The sequence below is a fragment of the Cryptomeria japonica genome, chromosome 7, assembly GCF_030272615.1.
Source record: "Cryptomeria japonica chromosome 7, Sugi_1.0, whole genome shotgun sequence".
NCBI lineage: Eukaryota > Viridiplantae > Streptophyta > Pinopsida > Cupressales > Cupressaceae > Cryptomeria > Cryptomeria japonica.
The window spans coordinates 185,451,567-185,469,956 of NC_081411.1; the positions used below are offsets into that span (position 1 = coordinate 185,451,567).

At 35.4% G+C, this 18,390-nt stretch overlaps 1 protein-coding gene across 1 annotated transcript in view; it reads right to left on the minus strand.

Moving 5' to 3' along the window:
• LOC131856561 (uncharacterized) overlaps positions 1 to 18,390 on the minus strand; it is a 60,182-nt gene that overhangs the window by 17,827 nt on the left and 23,965 nt on the right. Inside the window, exons 7-11 of the mRNA XM_059208400.1 lie at positions 12,035 to 12,239; positions 11,634 to 11,927; positions 11,136 to 11,207; positions 10,619 to 10,951; positions 7,050 to 7,098 (exon numbers count right to left, since the gene is read on the minus strand). Coding sequence (XP_059064383.1) covers positions 7,050 to 7,098; positions 10,619 to 10,951; positions 11,136 to 11,207; positions 11,634 to 11,927; positions 12,035 to 12,239 — 953 coding nt within the window. The remainder of the gene's footprint in view (positions 1 to 7,049; positions 7,099 to 10,618; positions 10,952 to 11,135; positions 11,208 to 11,633; positions 11,928 to 12,034; positions 12,240 to 18,390) is intronic.

The following is an 18,390-nucleotide window of genomic DNA, read 5'->3' on the forward strand; positions in this document are numbered from 1 at the left end:
ACAGTTACTTGATGATGTTCCTGACAGAAATGTACACAAAGAAGAAGTTGATGATGATGATGGTGTTGTTGTTGATGATGATGGTGATGGTGATGGTGATGGTGATTGTGATGGTGATGGTGATGGTGATGGTGATGGTGATGGTGATGGTATCGGTGATGGTGATGACGATGACGATGATGAACACAATGATGATGACGACGATGACTACGACGATGACGACGATGACGATGATGATGATGATGATGTTGATGATGATGATGATGATGATGATGATAATGATGATGATGATGATGATGATGATGATGATGATGATGATGATGATGATGATGATGAGTTGGATGAAGAAGAAGATCAATGACATGAATGAAATGTATGAGATGCGATTATTATATTATCTATTTAATATTGATATCTTGATAGAAATTGATTTGACTTATATGGTTACCTAAATAATTCATATGTTTTGAATTCTAATGCCATTACTTAATTAATTCATGATGCACCTCTAGCTATGTGATAGATGGTGATTTAAAATACATATGTGATGGATTACATGCTTATGATGATACATGTGACATTTTTTTAACTTTGTGTTTATTTATGGAATCTGGACTAATTATTAGCTATGTGATTGATGGTGATTTATGATACATATGTGATGGATTACATGTTTATGATGATAAATATGTGATTCTTATGATGCTCAATTACATATATGATGATACATATGTGATGCTTATGATGCTTATGATACTGCAATATTTATTGTTTATCAAATTATAAATGTAATGCTTATGATGCTTAATCGTTGGTGCAGGAACCTGAACCCCTTTGACGAGGATCCTACACAGTCTCATGGATCGACAGGTATAAGTCAATACACCTTATAGAAATAATATATTTTTAAAAAATTAGAAGAAAAACAAACTTCCTTGGTTTTTCAAACCTCAACATTAGCAGCAAATCTAATACAGTTATCAACACTTGAGGCCTCAGTTGGACTTACTCAAATTTTAATCTCAACATCAACTTTATGGCCAACTTCTTCATCAATATTACCCTCATTTGCAAAATATCTCTCTCATTACCAACTAACTCTCTCATTTGATGGTGCATAGGTATCACCAAATAGGTATTTGTCAGATGTGTCTTCCTCGAGTGAGGGAAATGCAAGAATAGAAGAGGAAAGTGAGACATGTAGTAGATCTCAAATAGGGAGATCAACTAGAGGTCAAAAGATTAGAAGAAAATTCAATAAACGCATGGAATTTTTTCTTGCTCAAGGGGGTCATGTTCTTATGATGATGAGACCAAAGGCAACATTGAGGTGCCCTTGAGGTACAAACATCTACTAGAACAATGTGTACCCAAGGAACTTCCTCTAATAAACACTGATTTTTGTGTTAATGAGAGGATATATCACATAGCACCTTCGTTGTTACATGGTATATCACATAGCCTATTTTTCATGGACAGCATAAAGGTCTGCTACAACAAAGTTGTTGAATTGATGGAGTTTGTTGGACCTTGTTACAATTATAATGATTGGATGCAGATTGTTCGATATAAAAAAAGTATGCGAGGTATGCACTGTCAGCCAATTATATACAACAAAAAGATAATGATCAAAGTAAACGAGTGGTTGTATGCATTGATGGAAGGCCAAAAGCAACAGGGAATATTGTAGGTTTTATAAATAGTACATGACCTGGGTCAACTAATAAGCAACCTAATTGCATATTTGAGGCACGTGAGGGAAATTGTGTGTTTGTATGTGCGATAAAATCAATAAGTGTAGGGGAAGAGCTGCTAATCAATTACAATTTGAATCGTATAGATACAAACAAAGTTAATATCATGGGGGTGGTACATACTATATATATACCATTTAAGCCAACTTCCAATTAATGAATCCAATAGACCATTGTATTATTAATTTTTTTGCTAAGTCTATTGGTTTCATTTCGCTAACATTTTTTATATTTTTTCTTTGTCACAGGGCCACATGGATCCACCACATACCATAGATAGGGGTGTAGGTCCCAACACTTCTACAGAGCAGGTAAACCTCGTTGTAATTGTACAAAATAGATAGAAGCAAATTGTTACATTATGATCTTTTATTGAGTGTTTTGAAGTAATTTTGATAGTGTTAATTATATTCTTGTCACAGACGGATGTTCGGGATAAGGGAAAGGAACCTGCAGTACCTTAGCACCTCCATAGGGATGTGAGGCACTCAACAGTGTTATGCGCTGATGACATTGCACTTAGCGCAAACTCTATGCAATTTGTACAAAAGAATATTAGAAAAATTAGGCAAGAGGTTGTTGATTTGGCACCATAAGCCCTCAGATTGATGAGATAACAAAGAGGGTGCAACTATTGTTGATGACAATGGAAAACGTGCAAGTAAGCAGTAATGAAAGCTTTAATCATAACAAAAGTTCAATAATGGTTTATATTTTTTTCTCTTTTATGTCATTAACTAAAATATGTATGTGTTGTTTTTACAGAAATTTATAGGGCCTCATCATCCTGGTGGTGATGATCAAGGTATTACAAATAGTTCAGGTGATGACCATGTTCTATATATTAAAACCACTCCTTTGGACTTGTGAACTTTCTTTTTTAATGTTTTACATATTTAATGTATTACTCTTCAGGTGCTGACATGGGTCCAAGGTCGAGCCCAACTGTATTGCTGACTGTAATGTCAGCAACACATAGCATGCAAACATCATCTGTTGCACCGGCTCGTGTTGACCCACCCACTGGTGGTAGATCCCTCTTTTTCTCTCTCTTTCATTATGTGTTTATTACCCTTGAAGTGTTCTTTCTTGGAGGCATTTCATAGTGGATTCATTTACAGTGGCAGGAGATGCACATGAGGATGCGCCAGAGGCGAGTACTGTTGATAACATACCATCATTTCCTGGATCTTCCCGTATTGCTAGTACGGGAACGTTGCAGGCCACATTGGTGGTGAGCAACGAAGAATTGATTCCCTTGAAGATACAGAAGGTTCCAGGTACTTTAAAAATATTATTATATATAGTCTAATTGTAATTTACTTACTAATCACTCATTTTGGACTAATGATCCCACATTTTTTTTGTAGGAAATGATATTTTTTATAAAAATCTTAATGACATTACATTGCAGATATTTGGGCCCACCATACGTAAAAGGTGGAACATCATACGTGAACTAACCCTTATCCACTATTTTGATTTCATATCATTGCTAGAATAGTTTTCCTTTTATCCATTTCTTGAACTATATCAAAGGTAGCTTCAGTTTCTTTCTAAATCTAACAGATTTGTTTTTGCTTTAAAGGTGGAATGACCAAGAAAAAAAGTTAAAAGATGAACTCACAAACCGTATGGTAGGGTTGTTTGGAAATGACACATTCGACAAGACTAAGCTCCTAGAAAAAGTTGGCACATATCTAAAATATGTGAGGGACCAATATAGGACACATTTAGAGAAGAACATAAAGTATGAGTGTCCCCCCATGATTCTAGAAAGGGAGTGGAAGGACCTGATTTTGGATGCAAAGGAGAGAATTGAAAGGAAAAAAGGAAATACACCACCAAATGCCATAAGAAGGTATGTGATACTTTTAAGAATGTGAATATGTACTAATTATTCATTATATTTATATAATCTAACATATTTCAAACTTTTCATAGATTGAGTGACACGTCAAAGGAAACCAAGGCAAGACAAGAAAAGCATGGGCAACACAAAATCAGCTCTGGTGGTTATATGAAACTTGCCACACAAATTGTAAGAATCAGTAAATTAAGTATCGCATCAAAATATTTATAAATTGTAAACAATTTTTTTTTGATCAAACAATACAAGCAAAATTCACAATACTAAGCAAAAATGCAGGGCTCTGAATTCAATAGAGCGCCCATGGAAGATGACAAGAGAATTGGCTACCAGCAAGGCTATATAGCCGTGGCTGAATGGCTACGAGAATTGAGTGGGCAAACACGAGATTCTGATGCATCTGTCACAACGGTAATTAAGCTAAATGAAAATTATTTCAAATTGAATACTTAACCAATAATCTATTTGATGTTAAGTTTCAACATAAAGTGACTATATTTTTTTTAAATAAGCAAGCAATGATAATACTTCGTGTGACATTGGAATGCAACATGATAATCGTGGAACAGAACCTGTACATGAAGGTCCGGATGTGCATCCTAGTAGTGGAGGTATTCATTTGCTATTCAATTTTTTTTATGTAATTATTAATACAATTAAACATCTTAAATTGAAAATTAGTGTAGTAATTAATGTAACCTTTATTGTTAATATTTTAGAGCATGTACTCGGTGGTGACCAAGTGGAGCATGATCTGGGTAGACAACATCAGGAATGTGATGTTCCCCAATCAGGTAAAGAGGACCACTGTGATTCCATTAAACAAATTTAATTGCAATTGGTGTATTGATTAATGTAACGTTTTGTATTTCAACTCCAAAGGATCTAGAGGGTGCTCAGCATGTCAAGGTTGAGGCTAGACAAAATGATGTGGAAGATGATGTGGCCCCATCAGGTAAAGAGTGTAATGGTTGTGTTCTTTAAATTAATGAAATACTTGTAATAATAATAAAAAAATGTTTTGAATTTAACCCAACCCAATTCTTTGTTATTGCAGAGGACCCCCCTTTGGTTCAACATCCTCATCCTTTGTATAGGACTAGGCATACATCAAGAGAACGAGAAGAGGGAAAAACATCCGAAGGTGGGGGAAATGATGAAGAAACCGATGTTCCACTTAGTCTTTTCATAGCTTCAAAGAAAAAACAAAGAAAGAAATGATTATACTCTACCTTATTTGATAATGACTGATTTTTATGTGTTAATGAATTTAATTATGTGCTAATGAATGTTCATGAATGATATGTGTTGATGATTATTGATGAATGTTGCATTTTAATGAAAGTTAATGAATTTTATGTGTTAATGAATGTTATGTGATAATGAATGAATGTTTTATTTAAATAATGGATGAAAGAATGAATGAATGTTAGATGTTAATGGGGAATTTAGAGTGATGTTAGGGGGGAGGAGGGGCCAAATGAGCTTCCACCTTCACGTGGTTGGCCATGTTAAGTAGAGAATATTAAACTATTCTCGAAACAAAGTGAAGCTCAATAAGATGTGAAATGTTTGAAAGGTGAGAGTCCACAAATAGATGTGAAATGTTTAAGTAGGCCTCCCAATGAAGTGGATCTCATAGACACGAAGAATCCTATATAGATAATCATTGAGAGCCCTTGAAGAAGAAAATTTGAACTTCAATGAAGCAATACATGATGGAGGAATATCTTGCAAGAGGAAATCAAAGTCATTATAGTGTCATCTAGATCTGAAATGTGGTCTACTTTTCAAAAAAGTAAAGATGCTTGATATGAATGTGTCCTAGTGGGGTGAATCTAGAAGACATATAATCCTATTGCAAAGAATCATGGAAAGTTCTAGAAGAAGCAACTTTTAATTCTGAAGTAGCAACATGCACAAGAGATGTTCTCATTTGTAGATGGAGTATCAAGAGGAGGATCACTAGTCCATGGACCATGTCATTGTTGTTAAATACTTACGCTTTTGTTCATAGTCACTTGGTGTAGGAATGAATTCAACGAGATAGGGTAGGAGATCCTACATAATGTAATTTTTCACTATCCCTTGTTTCGAGTACAAATGGTTCTCTGAATTTATCTTGATAATAGAATGTCAGAATTTAATACCAGAATCCATGATGAAGACTACCAAAAATGGAAATTTATCTTAGTTCGCAATTACAAAATGCTTTTGTATAGGCCTCTCAAAGATTAAGTACATCAAATTGAGACTTTATAAATTGAGTGTATGTATTAGCAATCTCCCAAATTGTTCAATGGTCTCAAAACCTTGTGAATTTTTATTTTTATTTTAACTCAAATATGTATGGTATAGGCATATCATTGGTTGTGTGATGTTTTTTTTCCTTAAATGCTTCTACAACCAAAAGAGACAAGTTTTAGATGAAAATGGGGTCTTATGGGCCTTTTTGACACAATGGTAGGTTCTTTAGACCTGAAAATTACATCTGCATCAAGGAAAGTAGTTCAATCAGCATCAACACTCATAAGAGAAAATCAACTCCTAATATATATATATATATATCAACAATCAGACAAATAGATCAGATATGAAATTATTGTTTACTGCAGGCAATAGTAATCTTACTCCATTTGTGGTATGCAGCATAATAGTACTCTTATGATTAATTATTCTCATATAGACATAGATAATAATATGCAATGCAATATTATACTTGATACATAACCTCCCCTACATTGGATATGAGAAATAATATTGAATATCTGATTCTTGAATTGCTACAATCAATCATGAGGGGGTTAATAGGGGAATACAAGGAGGGGAAACTGTGATGAGGTTCTCTTCTAAGTACACTACCCCATGGTGGATGACTGATATGTCTACCACATGTGGGCCAAGGGGGGCAAAGGTGTATCCTGCCCTTGGGCTTAGAAGGGAGGGATGCTCAGGACACCCTATTGTGGTTTCCCCATCAACCTCTACCATTGTGATTAAAGGGGTCTCAATCATAGAAGGGTGGATAAGGTAGCATGGATAGGGAGGGTAGGTACAAGTTTACCCACTAAGCACACCACCTCATATGGATGGTGGACTGCCACATGGGGCCAAGAGGGATGGTATATCCACTCTTGGGCTTAGCATGTGGATAGCTTCGGGTGCCCTATCATGTTTCTCATCCAAGCCCTCTCATGGTTTAACTCCAATTATGCATTATAGATATTGTGTAGTTCACATAAAATTGAAATAGTTATGAATATATGCTATCTAAACCTAGTTGAAATGGTTGCTCTATGAATTATACTTTCAATACTTGTCTAACATGATTGCAAGTTTTATCTTGATGAAAATGTTTTATTGATAAAAATATGAACGAGGTGAAGCACACTAGCTAGAGGAATATGTGGATTGAAGAAACAAACCTGTGGATAAATCCAAACATAGCAGAATCCTTGCTGCAGCTTTTGTTCTCTGTAAGCATTCAGAAAAATGTTGAATTTGTGATCTATAATTTATGTGTTTCTCAATTTGGTTGACATCTTCAAAATAGACTTAAAAACTTATTTTTAGTATTGTGTGTTATCATACTTACATTTTAATGTTCTTTAAAAAAAGAATGGTTGCAGACGGCGAAGTTCCTTGCAAATAGAAGAAGCTTGGTTTTGCTTTTGTGACTTTGTCTATTATGTTTGATTGTCAATAAAATACAGAGACATACTAAAGACAATTATGGTTCGTGGTTGTTTTTTTAGTTGAAACCATTATTATGAATTTTATGATTTTTTTTTTAACATTGACATGGTCAAAGCCTTAACTATGCATATTGTTCTCTTCAGATTATTATCTTACCCCACCTTTTCCATTTTAATTCATTTTAGTTTGATTCAATCTTTTAGTCAAGTTTAATGATAGTTTCTATTATGCCTTTTTAATAACAAAGATTAGATGTAGACATTTGCTTGTCCTTCTATGTTAGTGTGTTCTTACGAGGTTAATTCTTTCTTATCTCAAGAAACCTCATTGACCTAAAAATTCTTATACTATGCTACTTACTACCACTAATATCTTAACAAAAGCACACAAACATGTAAGGTAAAACTCTCTCCAGAGAAGCCTGAGAAACACTGTAACTAAAATGCCTTGACCTCTTGCCAAGCATTCAATATTTAAAAGTCTTAAATCCTGTCCAAATCATAGGATAGACATTCAAATCCTGAGATCATTAATTCCCCTAATAAATGGATCCATGGTAGAAGCCTATAGAAAATGTGTTCCACAACACAAAGGAAGATTCAAATTCAATTTTGACATTGCTCCAAAGGACAACCTAGGTATTGCAGGAAGTGGAGGACTCATTATGGACAGTGAATGTAAAGCCCTTCACATTATTAAGCTTTAGCCCTCCACTTTGGCATTAGGGGACTAGAGATAGAAGAACGCTCACTCCTTGTGATCAAAGGAATGCAAAAGAAGGGAGTGACCAGTAGGAGGTTATATAATATTAGAACAGTATCAGTGCTAAGCATAGACATAACTTTTGCACATTGTTATGAATAGGCAAAAATGGCAAACAAACCAGCGGAACTCCTCGTCTCCAGAGGAACCCTTCAAAGCAATCAAATAATTTACTAACGTCATTACAAAACTATCCAAAAGCAAACAATGGATTTCACTTATAAGATGAATAATTTCAATAATTTGAGCGAACAGCCGTCTGACATCCCATGTTTAAACCTTTCCCGCTAGCATGCAAATATGTAAACTAAGCTCTAAGGACCAAGAAAATAAACAACAATAAGCAATCTATTCTATACAATAGAAAACTAGGATCATATAGAACCTATGTTTTTGTTCTAATTAATCAGCCTTGAACAAATAAAAGAATGTGATAACATAGAACCTATTGTTTTATGCTCAGAAATGACAGTGGAATTCAACTTGCAATACCGTTATTTCCAGAGTTTACAAAAATTCTTCCCGACTTGTTTAGATTTTGATGTTCATGAAATATGTAGGGTTGGGTGTTGTTAATAGTACAAGCATATTTTCCTTCACTAAAGCCTTTGGCATGTGACATGGGAAGTGCATACAAAGCTGGGATTTGCAAGTAGGTGGAAGGTGGACAAACTATAATACTCTACATTGGTCTGTATGTCATGGCTCTTGGTGTTGGAGACATTAAGGGCTCTTTGCCTATTCATGGGGTAGAACAATTCAATGAGAATGATGGAAAAGAGAGAAAGTTGATATCAAATTTCTTCAACTAGTTTTTGTACAGTATAAGCATTGCACTTGTATTAGCTCTCTTTCTATCATATACACTATATGCAAAATTAACTTGTTGTCTCAGATCAAATAATAGTTTGTTTGCATGATGACATTTCATAATGTACAATAATGGATTTATGCTTTCATCAGGCTTTAATTATTAGCCACTTTTCTACAAAACCTTCTTTCTGCAATCATTGACATATTTTTAATGTTTATTGTAAAATTTACATAATGTGGCAAAGTTTTATTTACAGTTGTTATACTTATTCTATACACATCCTTTTATAATTAATTTTTTAAGTTGTATATATATTTGCATCCCACCTCGCCCCCTTTGTCATCCCCCTATCATCCCCAAACTTAAGCCCTTGGTATGTTAAGATATGAAAGCTCACAATAGTTTCTTTTGATATGTTAATCGAGGAAAAACCTACAATATATAGCTTCCAAGATTCCAAATCCATGAGGATCATGAAGAGGTAGAAAACCAAAAAAGGAAATTGCTTATCCAAGTTTCCAAATTTGTGACAAGGAAAAAGTAGAATCTCAATCAAAGAAAGAGAATGTGCAACTCATTATCTTATTCTACCTAAGTAAAAATATTACCTAATTAAGCCTTTTAATAGTGGAGTATCACACTAAGGATAAAACATATCCAAGGTAAATAAAATAGTACATTGATAGGCTTCTTTGGTTGCTCTAAAAGTGGTGCCTTATGAATTATGTTCTTGGATACTAAAGTTTCCAAATTCTACGCACTCTTGATAGCTTCTCGTAGAGATTGTGATTCGAAGGCTTTAACCAAACCTTTCAATGGTTTATGTTGATGTGTTTTTTATGCACTATGCAACACAAAATAAAATACTAAGTATTCTATCCTCTTGAACAAAATCCTCCCAAGTGCTAAACTATGTGATCAAATGGGATGACTCCAAGATTCCAATAGTTAGGTCTTGACTTTATATTGTAGATAGACTCAATGATTGTGATGTGATATCTGCTGGAATCACAAGGGGGACTTACGTTGCTTGGGTCAAGACCTATCCATTCTCATGTTTCATGACTGATTTACACTCCATGATTTAGATCGTCCTTGAGCAACATCTCGACTTAGCCAAATTTTGTTTTTTGTACCCTAATTCTTTAATTTTGACCCCTTACTAGCATTGCCTTAGGTTTTATTGGAATTCTTGCTTCTCTAGCATGGGCACATTTCTAGGGTTCATTTGCACAAATTGCTCTTGATGAGCAAGCTAGTATCATGACCATGACTTAAACAAAATTTTAACTTAGTCAAATTATCTCCTCCAAACTTCTATGAGTTCATCGCCTTCATTCTTCATCATTTTGATGTCTTTTGGACATTGGAAGGTAATTCTTGACCACCATACCTCAATCTTGATCTATGCTACAATAAAACCCTACAACCTAGTCATGTTTACAATTGAGATCTTGGTGACTTGATCACTTAATACAGCTTAATCATGCAGGTCTCATCTAACTCCGACTCCAACACTTAAGCAAATCAACCCTAGCAACCAAGTCAAGTACTTTGGGAAATATCTTGCAACTTGACAACATGGGTAACGATGGAGGAATTGATTTCCACCTGCCAAACAAATTTCACGAATACGATTCCTTATATAAAACTTATATTGTGAAAATTCTAATTAGTGAACTAATGTTCAGAACGTACGTATTGAGCTGAAAGCAGTAATACCTGAGCCGTGCTAGTGATAAGGAAGTTGATGTCCTTTGTGAGCAACAAAGCTTGAAGCAATTTTGTATTGGACTTCTCATTATCCTTAGCATTAACCTCAGAAAGTTCCTTCAAACGGAGGTACTGTGTTTCTAGGACATCCCCGATCATGGCCTTTAAACTGTCTTTTGTTATAATTGTCCAGTCTGAAAAGGATTTCAATTCTCCATTGCCCATGACTTCACTAGAGATCATAGCATGATCGAAAGACTGATCCATGCCCAAAAAGTTTTTCAAAGAACACTTGAGCTTCATAGTTATCACCACTACAAAAACGATACTTACCCACCAGTTCTGTTGCCAATGAACTGCAAAATTTGCCAATATAAATTACCTGCATGCTATTGGATGTTGCTTGGAGATCAGCTAGTATTCTTATCAGCGCTTGCCGGTCTTCCTCCTGATAATTCTTGTCAAATATAATAACGACAGTATTCCCTACCTAGATATCAGATGGATAGAAAACTCCTCCACTGACGTCCATAAAATACCATTTGTTGTCGAAGAAATCTAAGGTTCCCCGCTCTATCTCTTTGTCAATCCGCGACTTCTGCAACATGACAAAGGTCAACATTCTTCCATAGTTAATCCTCATATGTTTCTAGAAACATTTTTTTACTGTTATTAGTGGATGTATTGATATATGTTTCAAATTTCAATGGTCGCCTGATAAGTAGAAATAACTTGGAAGAACAGCGATAGAAGGGAAATCATATATGATTTATAATGTCATGTAGCATTCGTTTTAACTATCTAAATTTGCAAAACCATGTTAAAAGTAGTTTTAAATGTGGTTTTTATGCTCGATCAATACCACCTATGTACATCTACCCTAATTAAAGAGGTCTTATATCAGTTCGAGCATGAAAAGTTAAGAATACAGTATAAGAGCAGAAGCAAGCACAAATGCATTACAAGTGAAACATTACAGACAATAGGAGAAATACAGTTAAATTTTTTTTGACAAAAAGCTTACGTGGGATTCAGAAGAAGGTATAGAACGAGGCATGATACGAGGCCCTCCTGTTGAAGCTGTGAAGTGAAAAGTTTTGTCCTCACTCTTCATTTGATTCCATGTATTCTGCAGATTTGGGCTGTCATGAATGTCTATGAATGTCAGGCTCTGTATGTTACTAAGACTTCTTAAACAGTTTCCCTTCAGTACTTTACAGTTCGACATGATCAATTCTTTTAACGCTGGGAGCCGGCTCAGTCGAATAGATGCCTCATCCAATTTGTCATATGAACTCAGATTTAACTTTTCTAGATACTGGAGTTTGTGCATTTGCTTTGGCAGGCTTAGAAGGCTTCTATAACCATGAAAATATTATCTGGCAGCGAGATCAGGCCGATGCAATCCATTAAAATGAGCTTTACCACATGAGTTTTGATGTGCCGGATGAATCCTTCTGATATTTCTGCTATAGTGGAGCACCAACTCAAGGACACAGTCTTCTGCACCAAACGTTTTTGTCCGACATTTTTTGGAAGATCTTTTAGTCGCTTGCATGACTCAACATTAAGCTTCTCCAGAGATAATTCTTGGTACTCTTCAGGCAGATCCAACAAATGAGTGCACGATCTTAAATTCAACACCCGCAATGTTCAAAGTTCAGAAAAGCTCTTAGGAAGCTTTTCAATGCTTCTGCAATATGACAAATCAATTTCCTTCACGCAGGTTAGCAAATTCATACTATCGGGAAGATGTTTTAGCTTCCTGCAGAAGGACAAGTTGACTTTCTCCAGGTTGCTCATCCATCCAAAATTCGATGGCAACTCTGTCAATTCTTCACAGTGGCTGAGATCCAATATCTTCAAACATTTGAGATTTCCAAAACTTTTAGGCAAATTAGCAATTTGCTACACTTTCTTATAACTATTTTCTCCACAGCATGCAATTCGGCAGAGCTCAGTGATAGATTTTCCATATCATTGCCTCCTAGATTCAACTCTATAAGCTTACATTCTTTGGGAAGAAGATTACAGTTAATTTAAATCACTGTAATGTTCCAAATTTAATGCAGTTGACTTCACCATCCTGAGAGTTGTTGGAACTTGAAAGGAGAAGAATGGAGTTGATCCAAAATATGGATGAGAAAATAATTTATTTTGGTTTAAATAGTATATTCCAAGTTTTTGGTTTTAAACAGTATATTCGAAGTTGTTTATGTTGGAATGTGAAGTCCAAATTGGACTCTTAGCTAGTAGTGGTTGAGTCATCATGGCTATCTTAGCTAGCAATGGTTGCGTCATCATGGATTGTCCACTAGTGTGCCGCTAAGTGCTCGCCGTTAGGTGACACGCCGAAGGCGTCTTGCCGGGAGGAGCAAAATTCTTTGAGACTTACTATAAATAGAAAGTTTTGTTAATAAACTTTCTATAAATAGTAATTTCGACATGTGTTTTACATGTATTTGTGTGAGTCATACTTACTATATTTAGTAAGTTGTCTTCAAGTATGACTCTGCAACTTAGTTGTTTTAGGTTGGTCGAAGTCATGTTTTGATTTCCAGTTTTGAGATTGTTGTAACTCTATAATTCCTGAGAATCAATACGAAAGATAAAATTTGCCCGTGGTTTTTTACTGGTATATTTTTACCAAGTTTTTCCACGTAAATCTATGTTATATGCTATTGTTCTTCTTTGAAAAAATTTTGCACTTGTTATTTTCTCACAATTGGTATCAAAGCATATGTTATTTGTGTAGAAGTTGTTTGTTTTAGAAGTGAGCAATGGCTGGAAATAGTGTTACCAAATTTGAGGTACATAAGTTTGATGGTTCAAATTTCGCTCTATGGAAGCTTAAGATTCAAGCTTTGTTGGTGAAGGATGGATGTGACAGAGCTCTTAAAGGAGTATCATCAAAACCTGCAAATATGAGCATGAGAGATTGAAATACCATAGATAGCATGGATAGAGAAACAATCCAATTATCTCTAGTAGATTCATTTTTGTTCAATGTTGCAGAGGAGAAATTTTCTCTTGACTTGTGGAATAAGCTTGCAAAGTTGTATGAGATGAAGTCATTAGCAAACAAAATTCTTCTAAGGAGATAGTTGTATAATTTGAGGATGTGCGACAATTCATCTGTCATAGATCATCCAAATGATTTCAACACACTCACAAGCAAGTTGGCTTCAGTGGGTGTGAAAATCGATGAAGAAGATAAGGCAGTAATATTACTTTTCTCCTTGCTAGATAATTGGGATCAGTTGTTTATTGCTCTCAGTAATTCTGCACCTAGTGGGAAGTTGGTCTTTGAGGATGTGGTGGTTGCTTTAATCTCTGAAGATTCAAGGCAGAAGACATCTTAGGGATCTTCTTCTAATGAAGCCCTTGTTGCAACTGGCAGAACTCTAGAAAGAACAAATACTGAGTGTGGACGAACCAAGTCCAAATCAAAGGGGCGGAAAAGGGTGAAATGCTGGAACTATGGCAAGAATGGACATGTCAAGAAGGATTGCACACTGCTAAAGAAACCAAGGATAATCCTAGTACACCAACATCTGAGGCAACCACTATTGAAGTTCAGACACCATTGGAAGATGGAGAGGTATTAACTGCTAATTTGAGAAGTTCTTTACTTCATGTTTGGATTCTTGATTCTGGTGCTTCCTTTCATATGAGACCACACAAAGATTGGTTTTCTACTTATCAGTCTTATGATGGTGGTATGGTCTACATGGAAAATGACAACCCATGTGACGTTGTTGGTGAAGGAGAGGTAATAATCAAGATGTTTGATGGAGTAATTAGAACTATTAAGCATGTTAGGCATGTACCTAGTAGTTAGTAGTTAGAACTATTAAGATGTTTGATGGAGTAGTTAGTTGTTAGAACTATTAAGCATGTTAGGCATGAAGGTGATAGTCACCCAGATGAATTTGGGTTTTTTTCCTAGTGGGTTGTGGAGTTTTCTTTAGAAATGTTTTTTCCCCTAGGGTTTGCAATGGAATAGCCTTTCAAATTTTCTATTTATGGTTGGGTGTTTTACCTCTCAACCTAGTTGGGGGCTTTGTGTTTTTTTTTTGTTGATAGGGAAAACCTTTTGTCAACTATCATTTTTTTTGTGGGGGTTTAGGTGTTGCTTTGGGGTTTGTTGGCTCCCTATTATTCTAGTGTAGGGGCTATATTGTTGCTCCTTTTTTGGCTTCTGCCTTGACACATAGGTGTGTTGGACCTCTAAAGCCCCATCCTATTATGGAGATTCTCTTTTGGTTTTATTCGAGCCCTCTTCCTTTGGGGCTCAATGGCAAGGTCTACTGAGAGCTATCTATTATTGTTCCTATCCCCTTCTTGCCCTTCTTGTTTGATAGGTTGTATAGGGATGGAGCTCTCTCCCCTCTTTTGGTGACTCTATTTCTTACCCTTGATGTAGTTTTTTGCCTTCATCTATGGAATCTTGTAGAGTGTTTATTTGACAATGGTTGCTAGTGGGTGGCACATGTTGTGTCCTTTTTTAGCAGTTTCTTGGTTATGCATTACCTTTCCCCATGGGGTTGTGTGGCCTATACAAGTGATGGTCAAGTTGCTTGCCTATTTTGGCCCCCATTGTGGTTTGTGATCCCTACTTTGGTTGTTGCAAGAGTTGCTTGGTTCCTACTAAGGCTTTATTATCTCCCTGGTGATGATCTATCACTTATGTTCTACTTGTTTGAAAAGGGTCCAAAGAATTTTTTTCAGTGCCCATATCCTGATGTTGATGGGTTCTAAGTGCTCTAAAGGTTCATCTCTTCTCAAAGGCCCTATGGAGGTAGTTCTTTTCTAGGTGTTTAGTTCTCTTGTTCTTCTTTGTTGTGTTTATGGGAACTTGTGGGCTCCTATGGATAAATGAGATGTTGTGGATGTTGACATCCTCTATGGAGTAGGTTATCTTGTTGTGTTGAGTGATACAACTAACTATGGACCTATTGAGGTTAACAAGATGTCTTGTTAATAGGACTTTCTACTAAGAAAAGGTTCATGGATCTTAGTTTATGACGATAGGATAGGGTCCCATTTTCCTATCTTTTCATTTGTTATGGTAGATCAAAACATATAAAAAATTAACATTCTTTTCTAAGATAAAATACCTAATCAAGAGAGAGTGATTTGATGTACTATTACAAAAACAAGAGCATGATTGGTGTATTTATGAGGCCTTTGGAAAAAATATAATTTTTAATATGTAACAAAATAAAATCTTTGAAAGATAATTTAGTTCTTAATGAAGAGGAAGAGATAAACAAATTAAATAACTCTTGGTAGCTAGCTAGAATATTAACAAGAATCTTAGAGGTTTCTTAGTTAAAAGATTAGATATTTGTAATGGTGAAAATTAGGGTTTCCTCCACAAGAAGGGAGAAGACCACTAATTTTCCTTGGATACCAATTACATTAAATAAGGGAGAACCCAATAGATCTAGCATCAAATTAGCAACGATAGGGCTAAGAATTCTTATTGGATTCATTGGATTTGAATTGATTGCCCTCTTTTAAGTTGAATTGTTGAAATGATGAAACTAGGCTAAATGTGTTGAAATTGAAATGATTATGTATGAACTGTTAGGATTCCCATAGATACTGAGAGGGGGGGGTGAATCAGTATTTAACCAGTGTACAAAATTTATTAACTTAAAACATGCAGAACATATTATAACATTGTACCAGTATGCAAGAAATAATGAAATAAATAGAATTAAGAACATCCACATGAAAAGCACACCATAACACAAGGATTTAACGAGGAAACCCGGTGTGGGAAAAACCTCAGTGGGATTTGTGACCCACAATATCCACTTATTTGCCAATAAGAGAATATTACTTACAAGAGGGGCCTGCACATGCAGGAAGGCCAACTGCCTAGAGCTCACTGCTCAATGGGAAGTCTCACTGACTTACAATGTGGATTGTACAAATCCAATATCTTGTACTGCTTTACAATAGCATCTATAATGCCTGATCTAGTACTGGTTGCTGCTTTGATTCTTACATAAACCCTTAACCTATATTTCGTATAATAGGTCTGCCTTAATATTTCGCATACATCACTTTCTTCACTTCTTTACTTCATTACAAAATGTCTACAATGATCTCTTTTATATATATGAGTCATTTTACAACATGCCAAGTCGACTTACCAAGTTTTACTATAATAAACAAAATATAATATAACAAAATCCTATCGGCCTCTATGCCGATATACTTCCTTTCTCTGTGTCGGTGCTGGTGTCTTGAGTGCTAGTGTAGAGTGTGATCTACTGAAGCCAGTGCACTAACTTGCCGGTGTAATGCCTTGCCAGTATAATGCCTTGCCGGTGACATAGGATTACAAGGTTGCCATCAATGACAAAACCTTCAATCACATATAATGTCTCATTGGAGTGTTCATATGCCAACAATCTCCCCCTTTGGCATTGATGGCAACACTCATTAGAAATTTCAAAAGTTTATCCAAAAATGTGAAGTCCAAAAATGTTACCAAAAATGTGTGTGCTCCCCCTGAGCATATGATTCCTGTTATGTTGAATTTTCTTATCCCACTACTCCCCTTTGGCATCAATGACAAAGGTTGTCAAGATGTCAGTAGAGTTTTTAGTTTCAACCTTGTAACTTGGTAGTTACAATTTGAAATAGATCTGCCAAAATCAAGTTTATACTCTCCATAAACTTTTTACTATCTCTTATTGTTGTCTCTGTTCTCTGAACTGTACCAATGAGATGCTGCAAATGCTCTACCGGTATTTTCTGTCCCTGTATTAGTGCCTCAGATACTTCCTTCCACAATGATGCTAGATAGTCCAACCTTGGACTTAGTTTTAATCTCAGATGCTTTGCCTTATTCACTATTCTCTCTTTTTCACTTTCCAATTTAAGTAATTCTTCCTCAAAATTTGTTATCTTCTATTCAAAAATCATAATGTATCAGGTGAGTTAAGAAAATTATCTGCAAGTTTGTTGATTTCATCCTGTACCTTGGTCATCTTCTTATCAATATCTATAGTCAAAAAGTTTGTCTTACAGGTGTCTTTGTACAGAGTTTTGTATTCTTTCAATAAATTACATAGTTCCGACAGAAGTGTGTCAAAATCTCTAGTACATTTCTTTATCTGCTCATCAAAGAATCTTTGCTTTTCAATTTCTACTTTGTCCTTCAATGTCTCTTCCTTTATTTTCTCAATGTTTTTTGTGATATATTTACACAAGGTATCAAGTTGTTCTAAAGAATCTTTATTGTCTATATTATAGTTAAGAGCAATTACCTTCAAAATTGGTATTGTGTCATCTATTGCCTTATAAGCTTGTGAGCTGCAGTCTATTATCTTTTTAATTGAATCCAATAGTACCTCAATCACATTAGTTGATTTGTATCCTGATGATGAACCTGCATTTTGAATACTACCGGTGGAAGTAACCAATCTTGTATTGACCTCTTGTAGGTCTATTTGTGTTTGCATTTCCCTAAGCAATGGTTTTTCTACTTCTCCAGTTGTCGGTGGCACTATTTCCTTATGAACCTGTTCCTGTTCCTGTTGATGTTCTTGTTTAGGAGCCTTTTTCTCTATTTGTTTCTCTATTTGTTACATTGTCTCAGTTTGAGTTTGAGTTTCTACCTTTTTCTCTTTGTCATCTGTCAGTTTCTCCTGTGTGTTATCAGTTTGCTCAGCTACCAGAGGCTACCTAGCCATTTCAGTCTTATCAGTTGTATCTTTGTCTACCACAATGTTGATCTTTTGAGTATCAACATCCACAGT